This window comes from Stegodyphus dumicola, chromosome 1 (genome assembly GCF_044657685.1).
Source record: "Stegodyphus dumicola isolate Sdum_Otavi_A_Nest chromosome 1, ASM4465768v1".
NCBI lineage: Eukaryota > Metazoa > Arthropoda > Arachnida > Araneae > Eresidae > Stegodyphus > Stegodyphus dumicola.
In genome coordinates, this window is record NC_140768.1 from 130,171,070 (window position 1) to 130,194,262 (window position 23,193).

The 23,193-nt window shown below is 33.8% G+C and overlaps 1 protein-coding gene across 1 annotated transcript in view; it reads left to right on the forward strand.

The window, feature by feature from the left end:
• SA1 (stromal antigen) overlaps positions 1–23,193 on the forward strand; it is a 45,575-nt gene that overhangs the window by 4,315 nt on the left and 18,067 nt on the right. Inside the window, exon 2 of the mRNA XM_035369591.2 lies at positions 14,711–15,257. Coding sequence (XP_035225482.1) covers positions 14,711–15,257 — 547 coding nt within the window. The remainder of the gene's footprint in view (positions 1–14,710; positions 15,258–23,193) is intronic.

Below are 23,193 nucleotides of genomic sequence, written 5' to 3' on the forward strand. Positions count from 1 at the left end.
TAAAAAGCAAACTTCTCTTTATCACAATGCCTAAATACCCATTTCGAATTCACTTTAGTTAGGGCCATGGGATCCAAAAATTAAACAACACTGTTTCACACAACACAGAATAAAGCTAAATACAAAATTTCCACATTTTTTCCCGATTAACCCCCCTTTTGCGATTAAAGAACCGTAATTCGTCCATTAATATCACATGACATATCCCATGATCTCTCATTTCCCTCACGCAAAATAATACGTAATCGGAACTGAGTACTGCTCACATTATTACCAAAGTCCCAGGTAGTAACCTTCATCGCCTCCAAAATGTCACCAAACTACCAGTTACCATATTGTAAACATCAACCCCTCTAAATTATCTATTATATTACAAACGTCACCAATGAATTCATACCGCAAACATTACAAATGGTTACAAATACTTAGTGTCAAATATTTAAATTATTTCCATGCACATTTACTTCCACTCTAATGTATACCAAATTCCTACAAACATATAATTCACAAAATAACTATCATTTAATTAAAATATAATTAAATTCAAAAACACTACTTAAAATATAAATAAGCACATACATTAAATTAATAAAAATTAGCTTACAATCCTAATTACTTTAAACTAAATCATTGCTAATAACAATTTTCCAATAATACCAAATTACTTTATTTACTCCTTACATTTAGAACAATACTTAAAAAAATAATATCCTCAAATAATTAAAAATACTAACTTACCTAATCTTCTTCAGAATCTTCTTACGTGGTGGATACATTTTTATAATTGATTGAATAAAATTATTGAAAGATTTTTTCGGCGAATTTTTCCTCCACACTTCCTCCGCTAAATAAAAAGCAAAATTCTCTTTATCACAATGCCTCGGAATGGCGCTTTTTATAGCACTCCACGTGCCCTCTATAGTATTGGTATGTGCACCTGTTTTAGGATCTTTAAAATAATATTTATGGATCACAGCAAGATGTTTAAAACCTTCATCCTCCAAACATTCATACGATTTCCAGCAATCAGAAATGATTATTGTACCCGGTAGAATATATTCTTTAATAAAACTTAATAAACAATCTTTACTTCTATCTCGCACAACTTTAAAAAAACACTTATTACTACCCCTTTCAATCTCACCAAACACCCATTTTCCTTCCACTCTCCTACCTCTCTGATACTTCCGCTTCCCAAACTTACTTTCATCAATTTCCACAATAACATTCATACGACCAAGCATACCCATATCATTTTCGCAAAATTCCATGCACACTTCCCTACAAAAAGAATTCCAATCCTCTGCAGTACTACTGCTAATTTCTAAATCCGAAATCCAGTAGTCAACTGGCAATCTATTCACCCAATAATAAGAAATCAATAAAATTTCACCCATACTCAAACGACTTTCAGCAAACCACATACCCTTCCTTACACTCCGTTTCACAAAATGTCCATTTTCACCAGATTTCTTGCACCGCCATTCAAACTTATCAGTAATATCCTTCCTTTCACACAATCTCATTTCATTCCCACATTTTGGACATTCATACTTATGTGCAATTAAACCTACACTCATACACCACTCAACCAAGTCTTTTGAATTATCAGATAAACGCATTAAAAATCTAGAATTCACTTTAGACAGAGCCATTCAATCCGAAAATTAATCAGCACTACTTCACACAGCACACAATGAAGCTTAATACAAAATAATATACTGCCACAGATATTTTTCCAAATTTCCCCCCTTTTCCGATTAAAGAACTGTAATTCGTCCATTAATATCACATGACATATCTCATGATCTCTCATTTCCCTCACACAAAATAATGCGTAATCGGAACTGACTACTTCTCACATTATTACCAAAGTGCTAGGTAGTAACCTTTAACGCCTCCAAAATGTCGCCAAACTACCAGTTACCATATTCCAAAGATCAGCCAAGAAAAGTTTATCCGCTACGTAATCAAGATTCTGAAGAAGATTAGGTAAGTTAGTATTTTTAATTATTTGAGGATATTATTTTTATCCATTGTTCTAAATGTAAGGAGTAAATAAAGTAATATGGTATTATTGGAAAATTGTTATTAGCAATGATTTAGTTTAAAGTAATTAGGATTGTAAGCTAATTTTTATTAATTTAATGTATGTGCTTATTTATATTTTAAGTAGTGTTTTTGAATTTAATTATATTTTAATTAAATGATAGTTATTTTGTGAATTATATGTTTGTAGGAATTTTGTATACGTTTCAGTGGAAGTAAACGTGCATGGCAATAATTTAAGTATTTGACACTAAGTATTTGCAACCATTTTTAATGTTTGCGTTATGAATTTGTTGGTGACATTTATAATAGATAATTTAGATTTAAAAGTTTTTGGATATTTTATTTATTTTATACGTGCAAATGTTCATCCTTGGAAAGGGTATATACTTTTCGCGATCAGGTAATTTCATATATGTCCTTCCTTTTTACAGGATTTAAAGATTCACAAAATTTTCATGCATTTTCGTGAAATTTTTCTAATTTATGAGAAAAAAGCAGTGTACATGGATATAGTGAAGAGTGTGCACAATGCCATTTTTGTGCAATTCTGGGATGTTTTTTTAAGTAAAAGTTAGTCGACGTGTACATGGATACCGCATATGTGCAATTCTTAAAAACGCGCCAAGCAGTGGGCGATTCTTCACTTTCACGAAAGTTTACAATTGTGCGCCCCTTGGTTTTCTGCCAATTCTTTTTCGATGCTAAGATCAGCGCCAGCAATACACAATTTCAAGATGGCCACTGTACAAAACCAAAATAGCAAGTCAAAGAATTGCTCAAACTTGTTGTCCATGTACACATCTGTAGCATCTGATTTTGAGAGTATCAGTACTCTTATACCCGAGAACCTCTGTGAGCGTGAGTAGAGTACAATGTAATGTTACTGCGTAAATAGCGCATCGCTGCTATCTTATGAGTTAGTTAGAAATAAATGTTTGTGCCATGAATGAGTCTGTTTTGGTTGCGTTATGCACTTCACTGAACCCACACCGTCAGACACAACAGTTGGCGATGAGGCTGTGTGAGAAGAAAATCGTTCCCGACTCGGCGCACTCGGTTACATGCGTAAAGTAGTAGCAAAACCGAAACTTGGGTTTAGGGAATTCGCCGAAAACTGCAAAAGGTAGGAAAGGTATTTGATTTTTATTTTGAAAGGATGGAGAAGTTAATTGAAGAATTGATAAAGCAGAATGAAGCTTTAATGGTCGCATTGCAAGAGAAATCGGAACATAAACAAGACAAAATTTCTGTTTCTTTTGATAAGTTCCATGAAACGGTAGAAAAATTTTGATTCGTTCATAGAACAATTTGAGGCTTTTTTGGACATTCAAAATGTTCCAGAGGCAAAACGTAGGAAAGTTCTGATCTCAAGCTTGAATGCGAAATTGTATAATTTGTTCAAAAATTTGCTCTCTCCGGATAATCCTTCAGATAAAAATTTTACCGAACTGAAAAAGGTTCTTAAGGATCATTTAAATCCTAAAGCTTTAATAATACCTAGTCGGCACATGTTTATTAATAGAAAACAGCATGAGGGGGAATCAATTTATAGTTATGTCACTGAATTACGCTCGTTAGTAATTCCTTGTGAATATAAATAGGATATGCTAAATACCATGTTAAGGGATGTTTTCGTTAGCAGTCTACGAGATCATAATATCTTAGATCGATTATTTCAGGAAGATGATATCGATTTAGAGAAAACATTAAAGATAGCCTTGGCGATGGAAAAGACAGTTAAGGGTGCAAATGAGATTATAGGAAATTCCGTAGAACTGAAGGTACTTAAAACCAAGAAAAATGAGTCCAAACTGCGGAAACAAAACTTTGTTGCTAAGAATAATAAAGGTAAAAATGAAACTTGTTCGCGTTGCTTAGGAGCAAATCACAATAAAAACAACTGTAGATTTGCAACAAGTGAATGCCGCTTTTGTAAAAAAATTGGACATATCGAAAAGGCGTGTTATTTGTCTAGGAAAAACCGACAGGTTAAACAAAGAAAGTTGAGGCAAATAATGATTATGATTCGAAAAATGAGGTCCCCATCTATGGATTTAGCTCCAGAACACACATGTTCAGAGAGGAAGAGCCGAAAAGACCGCCAATAATGGTTCAAGTTAAAATTGAAAACAAACCAATTAGCATGGAACTTGATACTGGGGGAACAGTTTCGGTAATGTCTATAAATAAATTTAGAAAAATTTCCAATAAAAATATTTAGCCTACAAATTTAGTTTTTAAAACTTACAGGGTGATAAGGTGGTACCTTTAGGATATGTTCTTGTTAAAGTTGAATACCAAGGTCAAAAATTAGTTTTAAATTTATACATTGTGAAGGAAAATTTGGACACAATCTTCGGCCGAGAATGGCTGTATAAAATCAATCTCGATTGGAATGCCATCAAAACATTGAAAACTTCTAGTGAATTGAATTTAAAAAAATTGCTTGAGGAGTATAAGGAAATTTTTGATGGTAAATTAGGTGAAATTAACAATCACAAAGTAAAACTAAATTTGAAACCTAATACTCAACCAATATTTTGTAGGTCACGACCAGTACCTTTCGCCTTAAAAAATAGAGTTGGATCAGAAATTGATTGGCTTGAGAAAGAAGGTATCATTGAGAGGGTTGAGACTTCAGAATGGGCAACACCAGTTGTACCAATTGTTAAATCTGATGGTTCCATTAAGCTTTGTGCTGATTGTTCTGTGACTCTAAATCCTAATTTGGAGTGCCTCATCATCCATTACCAAAACTCGAAGAAATATTTTCATGCCTTAATGGAGGTAAAAATTTTTCAAAACTTGATTTCAGTCATGCTTATGTACAAATGAAGGTGCATCTGGAGAGCTAACGGTTATTAACAATAAACTCGCATAAGGGGTTGTATATTTGTAAACGCTTAATGTATGGATTAAATGTTGCCCCAGCTATTTGGCAGCGCTATGTTGAGGGATTATTTCAGGGGATCGAAAGAATTAAAATTTTTATGGATGATGCTCGAGTGACAGGACCGGATGATAAGTCTCATTTAAAAGCATTGGAAATATTTTTCAAAAAATGCAAGGAGCACGGCCTAAAATTAAACTTAACTAAAAGTAAATTTTTTCAAAATGAGATTAAATTTTTAGGGCATAAAATTGATGCCGATGGATTGCATAAAACGGATGAAAAGATTTCGGCAATTGCTAATGCCCCTAAGACATCAAAAGCTTTTTGGGATTAGTGAATTTTTATGCCAAATTTTGCCCTAATTTGGCAACTTTTGCACATCCCTTAAATAATTTAACAAAAAAAGATGTTAAATGGAGTTGGTCAAAAAGCTGCCAAATCGCTTTTAAAAAAATAAAAAAGGAAATTTGTTCATAATTGCATTTAATGCATTACGATCCCACATTACCGTTAATGCTAGCTACTGATGCACCTCCGGTAGGTCTTGGGGCAGTGCTCTCGCATGTTTTGTCTGATGGAACATAAAGGCGTATAGGATTTGCATCGAGGACACTGACTAACACAGAGCAGAAATACGCCCAAATCGATAAAGAAGCACTGTCAATTGTTTGGGCTGTCAAAAATTTTTATCTATATCTAAAGGGGAGACGCTTTTCTCTGGTGACAGATCATAAACCCTTAGTGGCTATTTTCAAATCGAAAAGAGGACTTCCTATCCTCACAGCCACCCGACTCTTACATTATGCACTGATATTGCAAGCATATCAGTTTGATATTGTGTATCGAAATACCAAGGAACACGGTAATGCTGACTGCCTGTCGCGCCTGCTTCTTAAGTCCGAAGATTTAAAGCCTTAAGGATGATGTTGAAATATTTCCACTTTTCCAAATTGAAACTCTTCCGGTAACAGCTAGGGAAAGAGCTCGGGAAATGCGAGCTGATGAAGAATTAAATAATCTTTATATGAAATTAAAATCTGGAGAAAGTTTGGAAGGTAGGGAAGCCGAGCACACCTTACAAGATGACTGTATAATGAGTGGTCAGAGGGTAGTTGTTCCAAAAAAACTCCAAGTTAAAATTCTCGAAGAGTTACACCAAGGACATTTAGGAATCGTTAAAATGAAGGCAATCGCCAGATCCTACGTCTTTTGGAAGGGAATTGATCATGATATTGAAGAAGTTTCTAGGAACTGTGTCAAGTAAGAGCAAGGGTCCATCACTGGGAATATCCAAGTGCACCTTGGGAACGCATTCACGTAGATTTTGCAGGACCTATTTTTGAACGAATGTTCTTGATTATCATTGACGTACATTCTAAATGGCTAGAAGTGTATATCTTAAAATCAGCAAATTCCTTTCAGACAATTGAATGTTTGAGAGACTGTTTTGCAAGATACGGACTGCCTTTAGTAGTAGTGAGTGACAATGGTCCTCAGTTCACATTGGGGGAATTTGAAACTTTTATAAGGAATAATGGAATTAAACACAAAACGTATGCTCCATTTAAACCAGCAAGTAACAGGCAAGCAGAGCGGTACGTTTACACCGTTAAACAAGCATTACGTGCAATGCAAGGTTATCCGGGAAATATTAAGCAAAATCTTGCCATATTCCTCATGAATTATAGAAAGGCACCAAACATGACAACCTTGTTAAGTCCAGCAATGTTATTCTTAAAAAGAGAAATTAGAACTCGAATTGATTTAGTTGTTCCAAATCTTAAACGAAGAGTGGAAAAACGCATCCGAAGGAATACTTATGATTTCAAAGACAGAAATTTTGAGATTGGAGAAAATGTTGCCATTCGGGATTTAGATCGGCAAATTCCCGATGGAAAATTGGCAGAGTGACAAATAAGGATGGAGCACTCCATTATACCATTGATGTTCAAGGAACTTTACTGCACCGGCACGTCGATCAGATCAGATTGGTAGGGAGCGAGGTTCCGTCTGCACCGATAATCTATGAACCTCGTATGGCTGCTACTTCAGATGGCAACATGAAGCCACAGGCCCCAGACAAGGACATCGAACAAAGAAGTGAAGTTGTGCAAACTTCAGCCGGACTTGAAACATCGTCAGTTCCAAGGAAAACTGAGCCAGTCATTCCAGTGGATCCTGATAAAGAGTTGCAGCAACCTCAGCCAGGACTTAGACGATCTTCGCACATCCGCAAAGCTCCTCAGAGATTAAATCTCTAAATAAGTGGGGAGGGATGTAGCATCTGATTTCGAGAGTATCAGTACTCTTATACCCGAGAAGCTCTGTGAGCGAGAGTAGAGTAGAATGTAATGTTGCTGCGTAAATAGCGCTTCGCTGCTGTCTTATGAGTTAGTTAGAAATAAATGTTTGTGCCGTGAACGAGTCTGTTTTGGTTGCATCATGCACTTCACTGAACCCACACCGCTAGACACAACATTTTCTTAGACAAATCTATTTTCACTTAAAAAAAATCATCAGAGAATTGCGCAAACTCGGCATTGCACACTGTCTTTACTTTGTCCATGTATACATCAATCTATTTTTCACTTAAAAAAATCAGAAAAATAACATTATATGAGGTTAAAATAAAGTTAATCATCACCAAAATATGTCGCTAATCAAAGGGCAACCAGTTCTACACTAGAGCCAAACAAAAAAATATATAATCTCAATAAAGTGCATTTTAAATCAAATGATGAAATAACAAAAAAGTAAATACATGTTATCTATTATTCGCACTACAAAAAGGAAATATCGACTTACCTTATTAAGAAATGTCTGTGTCTTCAGTCTGTGGCACATAAAATTCTTTAACAGTATTTGAAAACTTTCTAAAATCTGAACTAGAATATGCGTACAGCCATTGCCAGATAAATCCACAAAAATAAAGAGTAAAAAAGTGCCAGACTGTAGGCATTTCTTCTGAAAATCCCTTTTATTACACTCTACATACCTTTGATAGTGTTAATATGAGCTCCAGTTTCTGGATCCTTAAATGTCCCTGCATGATTTACAAAGTGAACAAAGCCATTATCAAAAAGACAATCAGACAGCTTTCAGCAGTTAAATATGATCGTTGTTCCAGATAAAATATTACTTTAAATTACATTCAACTAAGTTTCTTTTCTTCAGTCCTCAATTACTCCCCCCCCCCAAAAAAAAACTTCCACTCTTTTGTTCTATACCACCAAATACTCAGTTTACCATCGGCAGCCATTTTACAATTTTGGCACAAAATACGCAATATACTTTCTAACTGACATCCAATGCAGAAATAAGCCATTACAAATATTTTCCCCATCAGTCAAGTTCAAAGCAATCACGTGATATAATAGGGTTTCCATAACATTCATCTACTCAGGTTACCATAAATGAAACAACAGTTTGGCAATAAATGAAACAGTAACTTGGTGATAATCCAAGGGTCATCCTAAAATATAGACTAACCAATTGTGCACACAGAAAAAGAGCTTTAAGCCTGCAGATGAAACCCTTCAGTCGTGAAATATCTAAGCCAGAAATATCCATATAATAAAAGCATACATAGCTAAAAACCCACATACAGTCAAAAGTCGTTAATCCGGACTCGTCGGGACTTTGGCGATTCCGGATTATTGATTTTTCTGGATTATAGATCATCAGTTTAAATCTGGTAAGATGACATGCAGAAATTATAAAATTAAAAATATGAGACCGTAATTTATGAAATAAAGAACAATTATGATCTAAAGGGTATCAAAATTTACAAAAAAAAGCTTAATATTTATTTGTTTACTTTATTAAACATTTCTTTCAACGCGCGCATGCATAAAGCATACATTACGCATAGTCGAAATTAGAAAATTGCAGCCAGAAAACTATTCGATGTGTATTCATGATATTTATAATGATGAGGAATTTGATTTAAATCATATCAAAGACGGAGTACATCGAGATGAAATACTACATTTAGTAAGGAATTATAAGTGGAATAAAATAAAAATATCTGCCCTGAAGATAAGGCTGACAGATCACCTTCCAGTACATTGCACGCCACGACATCCCCCCCCCCCCCCGCAGAGCAGTGTGATATTGATAAACAGATTTCGGAATGGTTAGAGAAGCAAAGGATATGCCTTTATCCATTTTTTGCAGCGATTCCACTTTTTGTTTGATGGACATCAAAACAGGCTTTCGCTTTGTAGATTCTTTGGCAGCTCCAGAATCGGAAATTCTTTTTGACATAATCGAAAATTCAAGCTTACTTTTATCAAATTGCTCTGACAGTCTGCAAAAAATAATAAGCCGGATCCAATTAGAAGATTAAGGAACAACACAATCTGCAACATTAACTGAAATAGATAATTAGATAATTTTAGCTTAGCTTATACCATCCGTTATACATTAAACACGCATGCAGAAAGTTTGTAGCTTTGAGATCCGGATTATAGATCATTTCGGATTTTGGACATCCGGATTAAAGACTTCTGACTGTGTATCTCACTTTAATTTGCTTTATTTCAAAATGTGCATAAGTTTTTGGAAAAGTGTGAGAATGCATGATGTTGGCATTTCAGCTGTCTGTGTGCTTTGTTATAGGAATTAGTTATCAATGCATACTTATTTAGCACTTCGGGGAAAATTTCATGAATACATTTAGTGTATTGAAATGAGAAGTAAAATTGAAATTTAATTTTAAAAAATCCAGTGTGACTTCCTTGTATAGCCAGTGAAGTCGCATAACTTCCTTACGTAGCCTATTAAATTATATACATTTTGTGTTGTACCTCATTAAAATTCCTTGAATTATTTTGAATTTCATTTAAATTTATTTCTCTGAATTATTCTAACTTAAGTTACCGATTCCTCGAGGCAATTTGAAAATGACAAAAAGTTTCAAATATTAAAATTAAATATCCTAGTTAGTTTTTGTCATATGGGAGTCAAACTTCTTATATTTAATTTTTTTTTTTCATAATATGCATAAAACTATCCAATAAGTAAAGGAACTGAGAATCTGCATTAAAAGTTAGGTTTTGCTATTTGTTGAAAATTAATTTTGTTTTAAATTTGATCTTGCCAAAGCATGAATATTTTCATCATTTAAAACACTTCTGCTATTGGAAGTACTCCGCCTTACTCCGCCTTTATTTCCTCTCATTGTGGCCAATGAGAGGAAATAAAGGCGGAGTAAGGACTTTTAAGCTGGGTAAGAGGGTGAGTATATATATGCTTGTTACTGCTAATCACAGTAAAAAAGGGAGGTGCATAACTATATGTTAAAAGTAGGCCAATATACATATATATGTACAAACATAACAAAAAATTCCTTTTGATTCCATTTTATAATCCGTTTAGGGGGGGGAATCCTTTATTCTGTTCATACGTTCCCCCCCCAAAAAAAACAGTCATACAAATGGTTTTGAAAATGCTCAAAAATGAATATTTCCATTGAAATATCACGATTGCACGATTTGCACGATTGCAATACTTCTTTTACTTCATATGAGGAAGTAAAAAAAAATGAAAGAGCATCATACTATATTATGCAAATAATGTCGAAACAACCAGAAATACTTTCATAATAATGAGTAAAAGTAAAATAACTGTGCTTTTATATAATTGTAATTTGAAGCCTTACATTTAATTAGTTTAATAAGTAATTTTCCAGTAACCTTAACTTATTATGTGAGCTTTTTTATATAAGCATTTTTCACATAAATCAGCTGTAACAAAGTGAATAATGAATGTCTTAGGTATTATATAAACTGAGTCAGGTATGAAGATAAAAATGATTCAAGAAAAATACAATAAACATTGCTTAATAGCTTAATCTCCTTTAAAAATAGAGATATATTATACAGTTTTGTTGCTGAGGTAAAACATTAACTTGGTACAAATGCAAAATGTAAAATTCGCAGACTTATCAAAACTTTGTCTTTAATTTTAACCAGAAAATAAAAATTTCCGTCACTTGCCTGCACATAAAATATTAGTAAATACACTTTTCCACTTTAAATTATCATTAAATAAATAAAACTCAGATGAAGATTATGTTCCATCCTTAGATCAGACATATTTTTTCAGACATGAAACCTAAATTCAAGCAGTTCCATATCTCCTGTATTATAATTGCAATCATAAATATATTTTATATTTATAACAACAGTTTTATTGCATATTAACATAATGTTTTATTAAAAGCTTGCATAGAAATTCTTGTTTCTGTAGTATCCTCCATTTAGTTTATCTGGTACTTACATATTAATGCAACCACCTTGGTGTCATTTGGTGATTTTTACAGATGAAAAGGTAGAAGTTTTTTTTTTTTTTTTTTTTTTTTTTTTTTTTTTTTTTTTTGAAAGATTCCCAAACTATAAATATTTATACTCAGTGAACATTATCAACATATATGAAAAGAAAATGTACTTTAGCAATTTAAAATACAAATTTTAATTATTAAATAAAGATTACATGATACCTTAAAAAAATAAACATTTTCATCATCAAATTTTTCTGTAATCTTTTGTGCTATTCTTCACCTGAAGTATGCAGGAGATCTGTTTTCCCTTGAAAAAGATCAGAGAATTACAGAGACTTGGCTTCATGTAAACCTCGGCAACAGTGGCTGTGTAGGAAACACATTTGCTTGTTGTTCCCTTAAGAAAATGTTCAGCAAAATTCTGTTCAGCAAAAATTTAACTGAAGCTTCTTCCATTGCTGACAAATTTCACAAGCTCACATTTTAAAACTAAGACAAAAAATATCACGATTTGTTGATACAAACCATTGGAATTTGGAATACAACAAAAAAGAATGCGTACGAAAATAACAGGATTGGTTGGCTGAAAGATTGTCATGGTTGCCACAGTTTTGCACATTCTGAAAATTTGACGACTTCTACTAAGGTTGTTCCATTAGTATGTAAGTACCTTTTATATTATATATAATGCTATTATGAGGTTTTCCTTGATCTGTTAAAAGTTAATTAATCCCCAAACCCCTAGCAGCAATGAAGTGAATTATCGCTATATCTGAAAGTAACTACAGAGTCTGGGAATAAACCTTTTCATTTAAACAGAATTTAGAACATATCAACCACAGGTAGTCTTTATGTAACTAAACAGAATAGTTAAATCCAAGTTAAAATGTAGAATAGTAGCCAAAGACTACACAATTTAAATATAGTAGTCTAAGCTGGCTCAGTAACTCTACCAGCATTCAAATTCAAGTGTCAGCAACAATAATGCAATGCTGAATAATTACAACTTATGAGAGCTGGCAGGCCAGAGACACACTGTCTTAAACTCCAAAAATATCGGTTTAAATATTATCTAACTCCTTTACATTCTGGTGAGGAAATGGAAAGCAGAAGTTATAGCAAAGGCTGAAATTATAAATAACTGGTTAATTTAAATAAATAAAAAAAAAACTGTAACAAACCTTACTTATGAGATCCTATCTCATGGACTTCTTCAATTAATGGTGGAAAATGTGAAAAATAGATGGTACTTCCTTGTTAACCGTTTGATTGCTAAGCAATTCTTGCAAGAACGCACAAAAACTGCGGGACATATTTTGACTTGATGTTGTCAAATAAAACACTGTCATTTAGACAAATATAAATCAATTTTAATAATTCTTTTCGTATTATAAAGCAACAAAGACACATTGAAACTCGCAGTACTTTTTGCTCTGCGTCGCGGTTTTCGAGACAAATGAACGCAGCACTTTTGCACCATGTAGTAGTCAAACGTTTAAAGTGGCTACTGCAAGCAGTTTGGCAAAATGTGGTACATTTAAAATTAATTTGCTGGAAGAAAAAAAAAAAAATAAATAAATAAAACAGTATGGCAACCTTCAGAAAATGAAAAACCACACTGTACAGGGGAAAATAACATTAATTTTTGTCGAGGCAATGATTCGCAACTGCTGCATTTTAAAATCAGGTGTTGATACTTTCTAATTTTCACCTATATATAACTCTGTATTATACTATCTGATGGAAGTTAATTCTTCGACCCCAAATTATTGCATTGACCTGAATATTAAGTAGCACCGTAAAATTTGAAGAAGCAGAAAAAGAGAAAAGTTGATTCCCAAATATAATTCGAGAAGAAAATAGCAGTAATCATTTACCAGTAGATTCAATGAAATATCATTACTAGTAGATAGATATGTACTAGTGTTTTATTATATTATAAATGCAGGGCATACAGAATACAAAATCTTTATTGAAAATTACAAGTTACAATTTTGTGCTGTTCTCTGGTAGCTTTCTGTTAACTTTCAACAATCCTATTATTGGATAATATTACAAATACTTTATCTTAACCATGTGGCCAGTTTTTAATATGGTATTGTTGCATTGTCATTATTTCAAAATGAGAAATTGGTACATTTTTAACTACATAGGGTATGATGAAATGTAATCATTTTTATAAGGTTACAAATATAAGCTGTATCCTTATTTTGCATGGTAGTAATTTGGATGAAATCTGCAGCTTATATTTGGGCTAATATGGTGTATGAAGTACAAATCCATAAGAAAAAGTATTCTGGAACTGTGAAACAAATTACAAGCACAAAGACGTTTTCTCCCGTCAGTTTTTCACTTGCATCTCAAAATACTTTACTTCCTAATAAACTGGTGGCTATTTTTGCTTTGTATACAAAATTCTGTGATCTTGTCTGGGGACATTACGTATTTTTTCGAAGCAAGAGAGGTGAAAAATGAGCAACCACCTTCAACCGGGAATCAAACCGACGACCTCTGGAATACGCACCCAGCGTGCAGACCACCACACCACGAAGGCATGAAAGTGCAGACCATGTATATATAAGGTAGAAGGCGGGAAAAATACCTTATATAATCCACCCTTTTAAAGGGCAGCTGGGGTTTTTAGGAGACCCAATCACCAAATCCTGGGTGAGGAGAAGCATCATCCACAACCATTTTTAATTCGGGCGTCAATGTAGAGACATATTTTTTGAAAACTAGAGACTTGAAAAATGAGCAACCGCCTTCGCCAGGAATCGAACTGCGGACCTCTGGAATACACGCCCAGTGTGCAGACCACCACACCATGAAGGCATGCCAAGAAGAAGGGAGAAATACCTTATACTTGAAGGGACCCAAAAAATACTGCTTCTTTTTCAGTTGACGGTAAGGTAAATATGATTAACATTTTAGAGAGGGAGGGCAAAGAATATGGCAGAATGAGCAATTTTAAAATTTTAAAGTGTTAAAAATGGCAGAGAATATGATAGAGTAAGCAGTATTGCTTTTTTTCCCATTGAAGGAAAGCAGAAAGTTTCTAAAGTTTTGGAGAGGCAGAAAAGTAACTATATTGCATTTTCTACATATTGACCAAAAATGTTATTTTTTTTTTTTTTTTTCAATTGAGTATAAATTAAGAGTGACAAATGTTTTAAAGGAATAAAAATATTGGATCTATGTTATCACATGGACAACTTTGTAAACAAAACAGTCTGAAACTTAAGTATGTTGCATGGATCTGATGATTAACATTCCAATTTTGGCAACTGACCAAGGTGACTCTTTAACAAGGAAGTACCAAAAAAATAAATAACATTCTTAAAATAATCTAAAATTCAGAACATCAAAGAAATTGCACTGTAAAGGAAAATTATCGAAGCTTTTATGAAACAACCAGTAAACTTGTTTTGCTTTTTTTTTTTCCTTTCTTTACAATTTATTTTCATATACTTTTTTATTTTTAGATGTGCTGTAGCTAGAGGAACTTTGGTAGATTCCTTAGTACATAAATACAAGCAAGCATCAAGTGATTACATGCAGGCTGGAGAAGAAGTTGATGAAGATGAGATATATATTGTAACTTCTGCAATGAAGAAAGTTTCAATATTTTATAGTTGTCATAATTTAGGCCCATGGAGTATATGGGATAGCATTTACGATTTTTGGGTCAAAGGAGCTGTACAAGACAAAGGGCTACCTGAAGAAGTTGTCAAATATGCTATGTCTTGCTGTTCCATGGGTATCATGTGGGATCTTGCCATGCTGGATGATACTAGTCCACTACCCGTTGCCGTCGCAAGTCTTCGGAACCGACTCAAAGATTTTGTGGATACGATGAGAGATTTGCTAAACCATCCAACTGATACACTGGAAGAAGCAGCTTTTATCATTATCTGTGACCTCTTAATTGTGTTTTGTAAGCAGTTAGCTGAAAATTCTGGACTGACGCCATTAGTTTATGAACCTGATAGAACTCTTCAAAGTCAGTTGAGTGCATTTGTCCAAAAGAAGGTAAACTTTACTGCCTAAAAGATTTAAAAAATGATATATATATGTGTGTGTTTGCATAAATAGTACATTCTCGATTCACTGGGTAATTTTAGGGGTGATTCCCACATTTATTCTGATAGCTGTTAAAAAAAGGAATGGTGCTAGCTAAAAGTTTGTAAGGATCTTAAGTTTTACTAATGTTTATTTTATTTTAAATCTTTACTATCACTTCTTATTTTCTACTTCCGGCCAGAATTATAAGCGTGAAGGTTTTTATGCAAAGTTTGTCTGGCGAACGCCAAGTATTTAAGTGTGGCCTTTTTGCCAAGCGAAAGAGAGGAAGCAGTGAGTTCGAAGCAGGCCGCTTACCTTAGAAGTTACGCAGTTGCTATTTGCCTTCCAGGCCAGAGGTTTTAATCCTCCTAATAAATTAAACGTATTGTAGTGTTCACAGTCTCTGTGCTACATACGCTTCCTGTTATTATAAGGCCGATCTTCCACGTGTGTTATTCTAAAGTTAAATTAGAGTTTAGTTTTATTTTTTATACCTTTTACGTTAGACCCCGAGTGGAGGGTCATTGTATTCCGAAGTACGGAAGTCATTGTATATAAAGAAAAATAAAGGGTTTTATATACCCTTCGTCTGTATCCTGTCTACTTACTACAATTAGTGAACATAGCTTTAGTAAGCTCTCTGTTCCTAGTCAGGTCATTGTATGTTTCCGAAGAAGGTTAGAAGAAACATTGAACCTGATAAGTTATCATAATTAATAGAAAAATATCATTAATAATGTATCTATGCTTTAAACTATTTAATTTGGAGAATAAGTTCATTTCATTATTTAAGTTCAAAACGTGACAGGTAGTGATTTGTTTATATTGCTCTTGTATTTTGATAGGTGTCAACTAGAAACGGAACATTAATGGGTGTGCATGTAATATAATTTTGCAATTTATTTTTAATGGATAAGTTAAGAATGTTTATATATTTCAGATTATATACTGTTGCAGATAAAAACTATTCCTAAATGTTGTGACATAATCTGCTAGCACTGCTATTATCTCATGCATTTAGTACTTCTTTTTCTATTTCTTATAGAAAAGTAACAATAGAAAGGGTAAAAGTTTACAATCAGGTGCCCTTGATATTCCATATGCTGTCAGTATTGTTGGTATGGACATCACTTTCAGGGTCTTTATATGTGAGAGAATGATTCATTTACAAATGCTTGGAACCTTGATTACCTAGGCGATCATAGACTTTCAGATAGTTGGAGATAATAAGGGTTCCAAGCAAAATTTCAGGGATGTCACCTCCAGCAAAGTTTCTTTTGTGGAATCCTTCAGTATGATAAAAAAAAAAAAAAAAAAAAAAAAAAAAAAAAATCTTGCCAGACATACTTCTTTGTAAGAGCATGGGACAATGATAATTTAGAACCAGCCATCTAATGAAAACCAGTGATCAATTAACAACAGTTAAAATTCCCATAATTTTTAATATGTGATTTGTTGTATGTGATACACATAGACCTTGATCACGAAACTAAAAAGATCCAACCAGATTAAAATACATTGACATGTAAAAAAAAAAAAAAAAAAATGCCAGAAATGGTGTTCCAGAAAAATTGTCAGAAAAACGGCACTAGCACTGACATTTGGTACCAATCTAAGGGACACCCTTTCGTACATTAAAACCAAAATTCGCTTTATTCTGATGATTTGTGGTACATTACAAAGTCCGAAATCCGGACTAGCCGGGACTTCAGCGATTCCGGATTTGGGATTTTTCCAGATATTAGATCATCAGTTTTAAATCTAGTAAGATGGCATGTAGAAATTATAAAATTAAAAATATGAAATAATGAAGTATTTATGATCTGAAGGGTAGCAAAATTTACAAAAAAAAAAAGCTTAATATTTATTTGTTTACCTTATTAAACATTTCTTTCAATGTAAGTTGCTTGTTTTTTTGCTAATACTTTCTCTTTAATTCTGTAGACAGACATAATCTCTTGTTTAGTTACATTGCTGAAGTCTTGTAACTGCTATTTCGAGAATTCCGATTAACTTATCAATAGAAATTTTCTCGTTTTCAGTAACTTCTCTGTCACTTTCTTCGCTATTGGTAGCAGTATTTTCTAGATATAGAATCATACTACAGATTTCGCCATTCATTAATTGATTGATGATTCAGACGCATTGTCATTGTAATGGCTTTGTGGTTTAATAAGACACCATTTAGCAAGACTAAATGAACATTTATTAAAAATATGGTTCAAAGCATAACAGTTAACTCAGTGCAGTACATTGCTGCTACTGCAGGGCAAAATCCTACAACCTTCCTCTTCCGAGGCTAACATGCAACTCTCAGTAAATACATTAACCCTTCTTGGAGAAGAGCTACATGTGCCAAGCACACTCTGTTGATCACCAAACAGTCGCCAGATATCACACCCCCCCGTCGTAAGATTGTTGTTGATACTATTTACAAATCAATCATCAATCTGGGAACTAAAATCTAGCAACTGTTTGCGATCAATGAGAAAAAGAAAAAAAAAAAAAAAAAACTACATATGCATTTATACATTCAACCCTAATTTTCAAATCTCAACTACTATAGACATTTGCAATGTAATACCTACAATTGCACATCAATTTACTACATAAACATATATAAACATAGGTAACACATTTTTAACTTCACCACACTTGTTCTGAACATTATTATTATTGTAACAATTTATCAATTCTTAACCCAAAGAAACCAAGTGGATATTTTTCTTTTATAAACATGTTAAAATATACCCTAGTATTATTCCAATGATGACAGTAAAATTATTTAGCTTCTTATATATATATGTAAAATTCTATTCTTAACATTCTCTTTAATTAATGATGCTGCAGCATGATTTATATCCTTGGGAGACAAATATCTAAATTTACCACTTACCTCGAATATTTGTTATGCAATAATTTTTCTATCTATTTCAAATTACATAAACATCTTATTTGCACAAAATTGTAAAATTATTACGAAAAGCAAAGAAAAACTATCTAATTCTTGACTATACAAGTGAGAAGTCTGGATAATGCATCTGTGTTCGACAGTTTTTTCCCAGGGCAATGTTCTATCTCGAGATTATATTTCTGCAAAGCTATGGCCCATCGTTGTAATTTGGACGATTGCGGAGCATTTCTCACTATAAAGGCTAGAGGATTATATGATCAATCAGAATTTTCACCGATGAACCGAATATCCAAGATTCAAACTTCTTCAATGCCCATACTATAGCATAAACTTCACGCTCTAGAGTCGGCCAGCTTTGTTGAGGTTTCGATAATTTCTTGCTCGTGTAGCACATGGGAAATTGTTTCTCCCCCCTTTGCTGTGATAGACATGCACCTATCCGATTTGGGATGCATCAGAATGAATGACAAACGGATCCTGCAGTGTTGGGGTGATCAACTCCGTTGACTTCGCTAATCGTTCCTTCAGTTGTTGAAATGTTGACTCATGTACTTCTTTCCATTCGAGTATTTCCAGTTGTTTATTTTTCGTGAGCTCCGTGAGTGGGTAGGCGATCTCTGCATACCCTAGGATATAATCGCGATAATAATTACATAATCCTAACAGATTTATAAGATCTCTTTTCGTTTTTCTCATTTTCAGCTTCTTGATTGCCTCTATTTTCTCAGGATCCGGTTGATGTTTTACCGATCCAATAATGTGTCCTAAATATTTAATTTGAGGTTTTGCAAACGAGCATTTCTTCGAATTGATAGAAATCCAAGTGACTCTAGTTTGGTGAAAACTTTATCCAGATCTTGGAGGTCAGTGTCGAAATCCATGGAAAATATAGCTATGTCGTGAATATAGGCTCTTGAAAATTGTTGAAATTCTTTCAGCGCGTTATTCATTACCCTCTGAAAAGTTGCTGCTGCGTTCCTTAGTCCAAAAGGTAGCACTTTAAACTGATATTGACCTCGATGAGTTAAAAGGTAGCACTTTAAACTGATATTGACCTCGATGAGTTTTGAAGGATGTGTACTCTTTACTTTGCTCTTCCATAGGAATTGCCCAATATCTCTTCAGTAAATCCAAAGTTGTTATGACGTTGGCTCTTCCTATACTGTACATTAAATCAATGGCGTTTTGCATAGGAAAGTCATCTGGCTTCGTCACTGCATTCAATGCTCGATAATCTAGACACAAATTCAGAAGTCAAACAACAAAAATCAGCGTTATATTTAAAAAATTTTCACAGGACTAGTTTCGATGGTTTTACCGAACCATCATCTTCAGCTGCAAAACCGCAAATGAACAAGATAGGAAATAATGTTTAGATAAGATAAGAAAGCCTGGACAAGAATAAGCAAGTGGCGCCATCTGTTGGCAAAACCAGAACTAAAACATAATTTCTCTAAAAGCCGAAGGCAAATTTGGATTGGAATTAGGATCGTTAACTAGAACAGAAAGATTTTTATGAATGTGAAATGCCTCTAGAAAATCCAGTTCTCCAATGGAAGATGTTTTTTGAATAATTTTGGCAGCAGAAAAATTGAAAGTGTGATTTTCGGACCAACAATGCTGAGCAACAGAAGACTTCTGTGTTTCCTTTTTTCTAACATATGCCTCATGTTCTTTGACGCGAAATTTTAAGGCTCTCTTAGTTTGGCCAATGTAAATTAAACCACACTGGCAAGGAATCCTATAAATACCCCAGGAATTCATATCCGGAATGGGGTTCTTGAGTATAGAAGTTGGAATTTTATTGATGGGAGAGTAAACAACCCGAAAGTTAAATTTCTGCAAAATATGTGCAACTTTATAGCTAATTGATGGAAAGAAGGGAATGACAACAGAATTTTTATAATCTCCTAAAATAAGAGTGTGGCTTTTAGTGTGTTGAGATGAGAATTTTTTAACTGCTTGATTAATAATGTTGGGTGAAAAGCCCCTGTCAATAGCTATTGCTTTTAAATAATTTAGTTCTTCATCAAGGGCTAGTTTGGAGGAGCAAACTTGAAGAGCACGGAAAACATAGGAATAAAATGAAGCTAACTTTTGTCTAGTCGGATGACATGATTTAAAGTGTGGTGGAAGGCAAACCGATGAAGGTTTACGGTAAACTGTAGTACTCAAGTTGGATACGTTACGTGTGACCAGAATGTCGAGAAACGGAAGAGAATTGCAAGTCTCAAGTTCAAAAGTGAACTGAATAGCAGGATCAATAGAATTCATTGTTGAAAGAACTTTATTCAAATCATCTTTATTACCTTCAAACAGGGTAAAAGTATCGTCTACGTAGCGGAACCATGCAGGGAATTTTAAAGTTTCAAACAATTTTGATTCATAATAATGGATGTAGATATCAGCCAGGATGGGACTGAGGGGGCTTCCCATGGCTAATCCCTCAGTTTGCTTGTAATATTTATTTTGGAAAGAAAAATTAGCTCATCAATTTCGATGCAAGAGAAATGAAATTCGCGAAGTCTGGTTTCTAGGGTTTTCAAAGGGTCGGCCTTTGAAATGACAATATCCGGGTTAGAATTTCAAAGGCCGACAAAGGTGGCCAGATAGTCGTCATGGATAAGAACACTTACATCGATGGTGTCACTAAACTCTTAAACGAAGGACCATATAATCCTATCCCTAAAGATCCTTCACCTTCGGACTTATCCAAAATAAAAACTGCGATCAAATCTTCGCAAATCATTTCAAGCAACTTAAAACATTCACTTATCCCATCTGTTGCGAATTGTGCCAGATTATATGCTCTTCCCAAAATTCAAAAAAGTGGTATTCCTTTCCGCCCTATTGTATCAAATTTAGGTACTGCCTCGTATCCATTCGCTAAATATTTAGTTTTTAGATTTTCCACTCTATTAGACATTTACACCATAAAAAATTCAATAGAGTTTGTAAAAAAGGTTAAAAACATTTCTCCTCGTAATTTACTCATGGTTTCTTTTGATGTAAAATCATTATTCACCAATGTCCTAGTGGAGGGTGCATTAAGATGTCTAGAAACCAGACTTCGCGAATTTCATTTCTCTTGCATCGAAATTGATGAGCTAATTTCTCTCACTCAACTCTGTTTGAAACAAACACATTTTGTTTTCCAAAATAAATATTACAAGCAAACTGAGGGATTAGCCATGGGAAGCCCCCTTCAGTCCCATCCTGGCTGATATCTACATGCATTATTATGAATCAAAATTGTTTGAAACTTTAAAATTCCCGGCATGGTTCCGCTACGTAGACGATACTTTTACCCTGTTTGAAGGTAATAAAGATGATTTGAATAAAGTTCTTTCAACAATGAATTCTATTGATCCTGCTACTCAGTTCACTTTTGAACTTGAGACTTGCAATTCTCTTCCGTTTCTCGACATTCTGGTCACACGTAACGTATCCAACTTCAGTACTACAGTTTACCGTAAACCTTCATCAGTTTGCCTTCCACCACACTTTAAATCATGTCATCCGACTAAACAAAAGTTAGCTTCATTTTATTCCTATGTTTTCCGTGCTCTTCAAGTTTGCTCCTCCAAACTAGCCCTTGATGAAGAACTAAATTATTTAAAAGCAATAGCTATTGACAGGGGCTTTTCACCCAACATTATTAATCAAGCAGTTAAAAAATTCTCATCTCAACACACTAAAAGCCACACTCTTATTTTAGGAGATTATAAAAATTCTGTTGTCATTCCTTTCTTTCCATCAATTAGCTATAAAGTTGCACATATTTTGCAGAAATTTAACTTTCGGGTTGTTTACTCTCCTATCAATAAAATTCCAACTTCTATACTCAAGGACCCCATTCCGGATATGAATTCCTGGGGTATTTATAGGATTCCTTGCCAGTGTGGTTTAATTTACATTGGCCAAACTAAGGGAGCCTTAAAATTTCGCGTCAAAGAACATGAGGCATATGTTAGAAAAAAGGAAACACAGAAGTCTTCTGTTGCTCAGCATTGTTGGTCCGAAAATCACACTTTCAATTTTTCTGCTGCCAAAATTATTCAAAAAACATCTTCCATTGGAGAACTGGATTTTCTAGAGGCATTTCACATTCATAAAAATCTTTCTGTTCTAGTTAACGATCCTAATTCCAATCCAAATTTGCCTTCGGCTTTTAGAGAAATTATGTTTTAGTTCTGGTTTCGCCAACAGATGGCGCCACTTGCTTATTCTTGTCCAGGCTTTCTTATCTTATCTAAACATTATTTCCTATCTTGTTCATTTGCGGTTTTGCAGCTGAAGATGATGGTTCGGTAAAACCATCGAAACTAGTCCTGTGAAAATTTTTTAAATATAACGCTGATTTTTGTTGTTTGACTTCTGAATTAGTATTTATTCGGCGTGTTATTGTGTCTTAATCTAGACACAATCTAATGTTTCCATCTTTTTTGCTTACACAAACTACTGGATGAGCTATTTCTGCATTACTTTCTTCTATTAGTCCCAATTTCAATAATTCTTCTACTTCTTCATCGACCTTGGTTTTCAATGTTTCAGGAATCCTATAAAAGTAAGGTTTCTTCCTCTCCATATTGAGTATTAATCTAGTTTTTATGAGCTTCAACTTTAGCTATTTTCAGCTTTCCGGTGAATAGATCTTGGTGTTTATTGATAAGAGCTATTAATTTTCTTCTTTGCTGTGGATTTAAATTTTCTAAATTTAGATTCGTATCTAATTTAAAATCTTCCAAGGGGGTCGAGAGATCTTTTCCTGGCAAAGTTATAATTTCTCCAAATTCTTTTTCATTTTCAAATATCACTCCAACTGCATTGATGCTAGCTTGGAATTTTCTAATTTTATTTACATGAACATGTTTGATCTTTCCATCAGGTAGTTTTACTTTATAGGAATGCAATGGGCAATGATTCACGATTTCTCCTGGTCCGGTCCATCATGCATAGAGTTTGTTATTTGAATCTGGGATGAGTAAA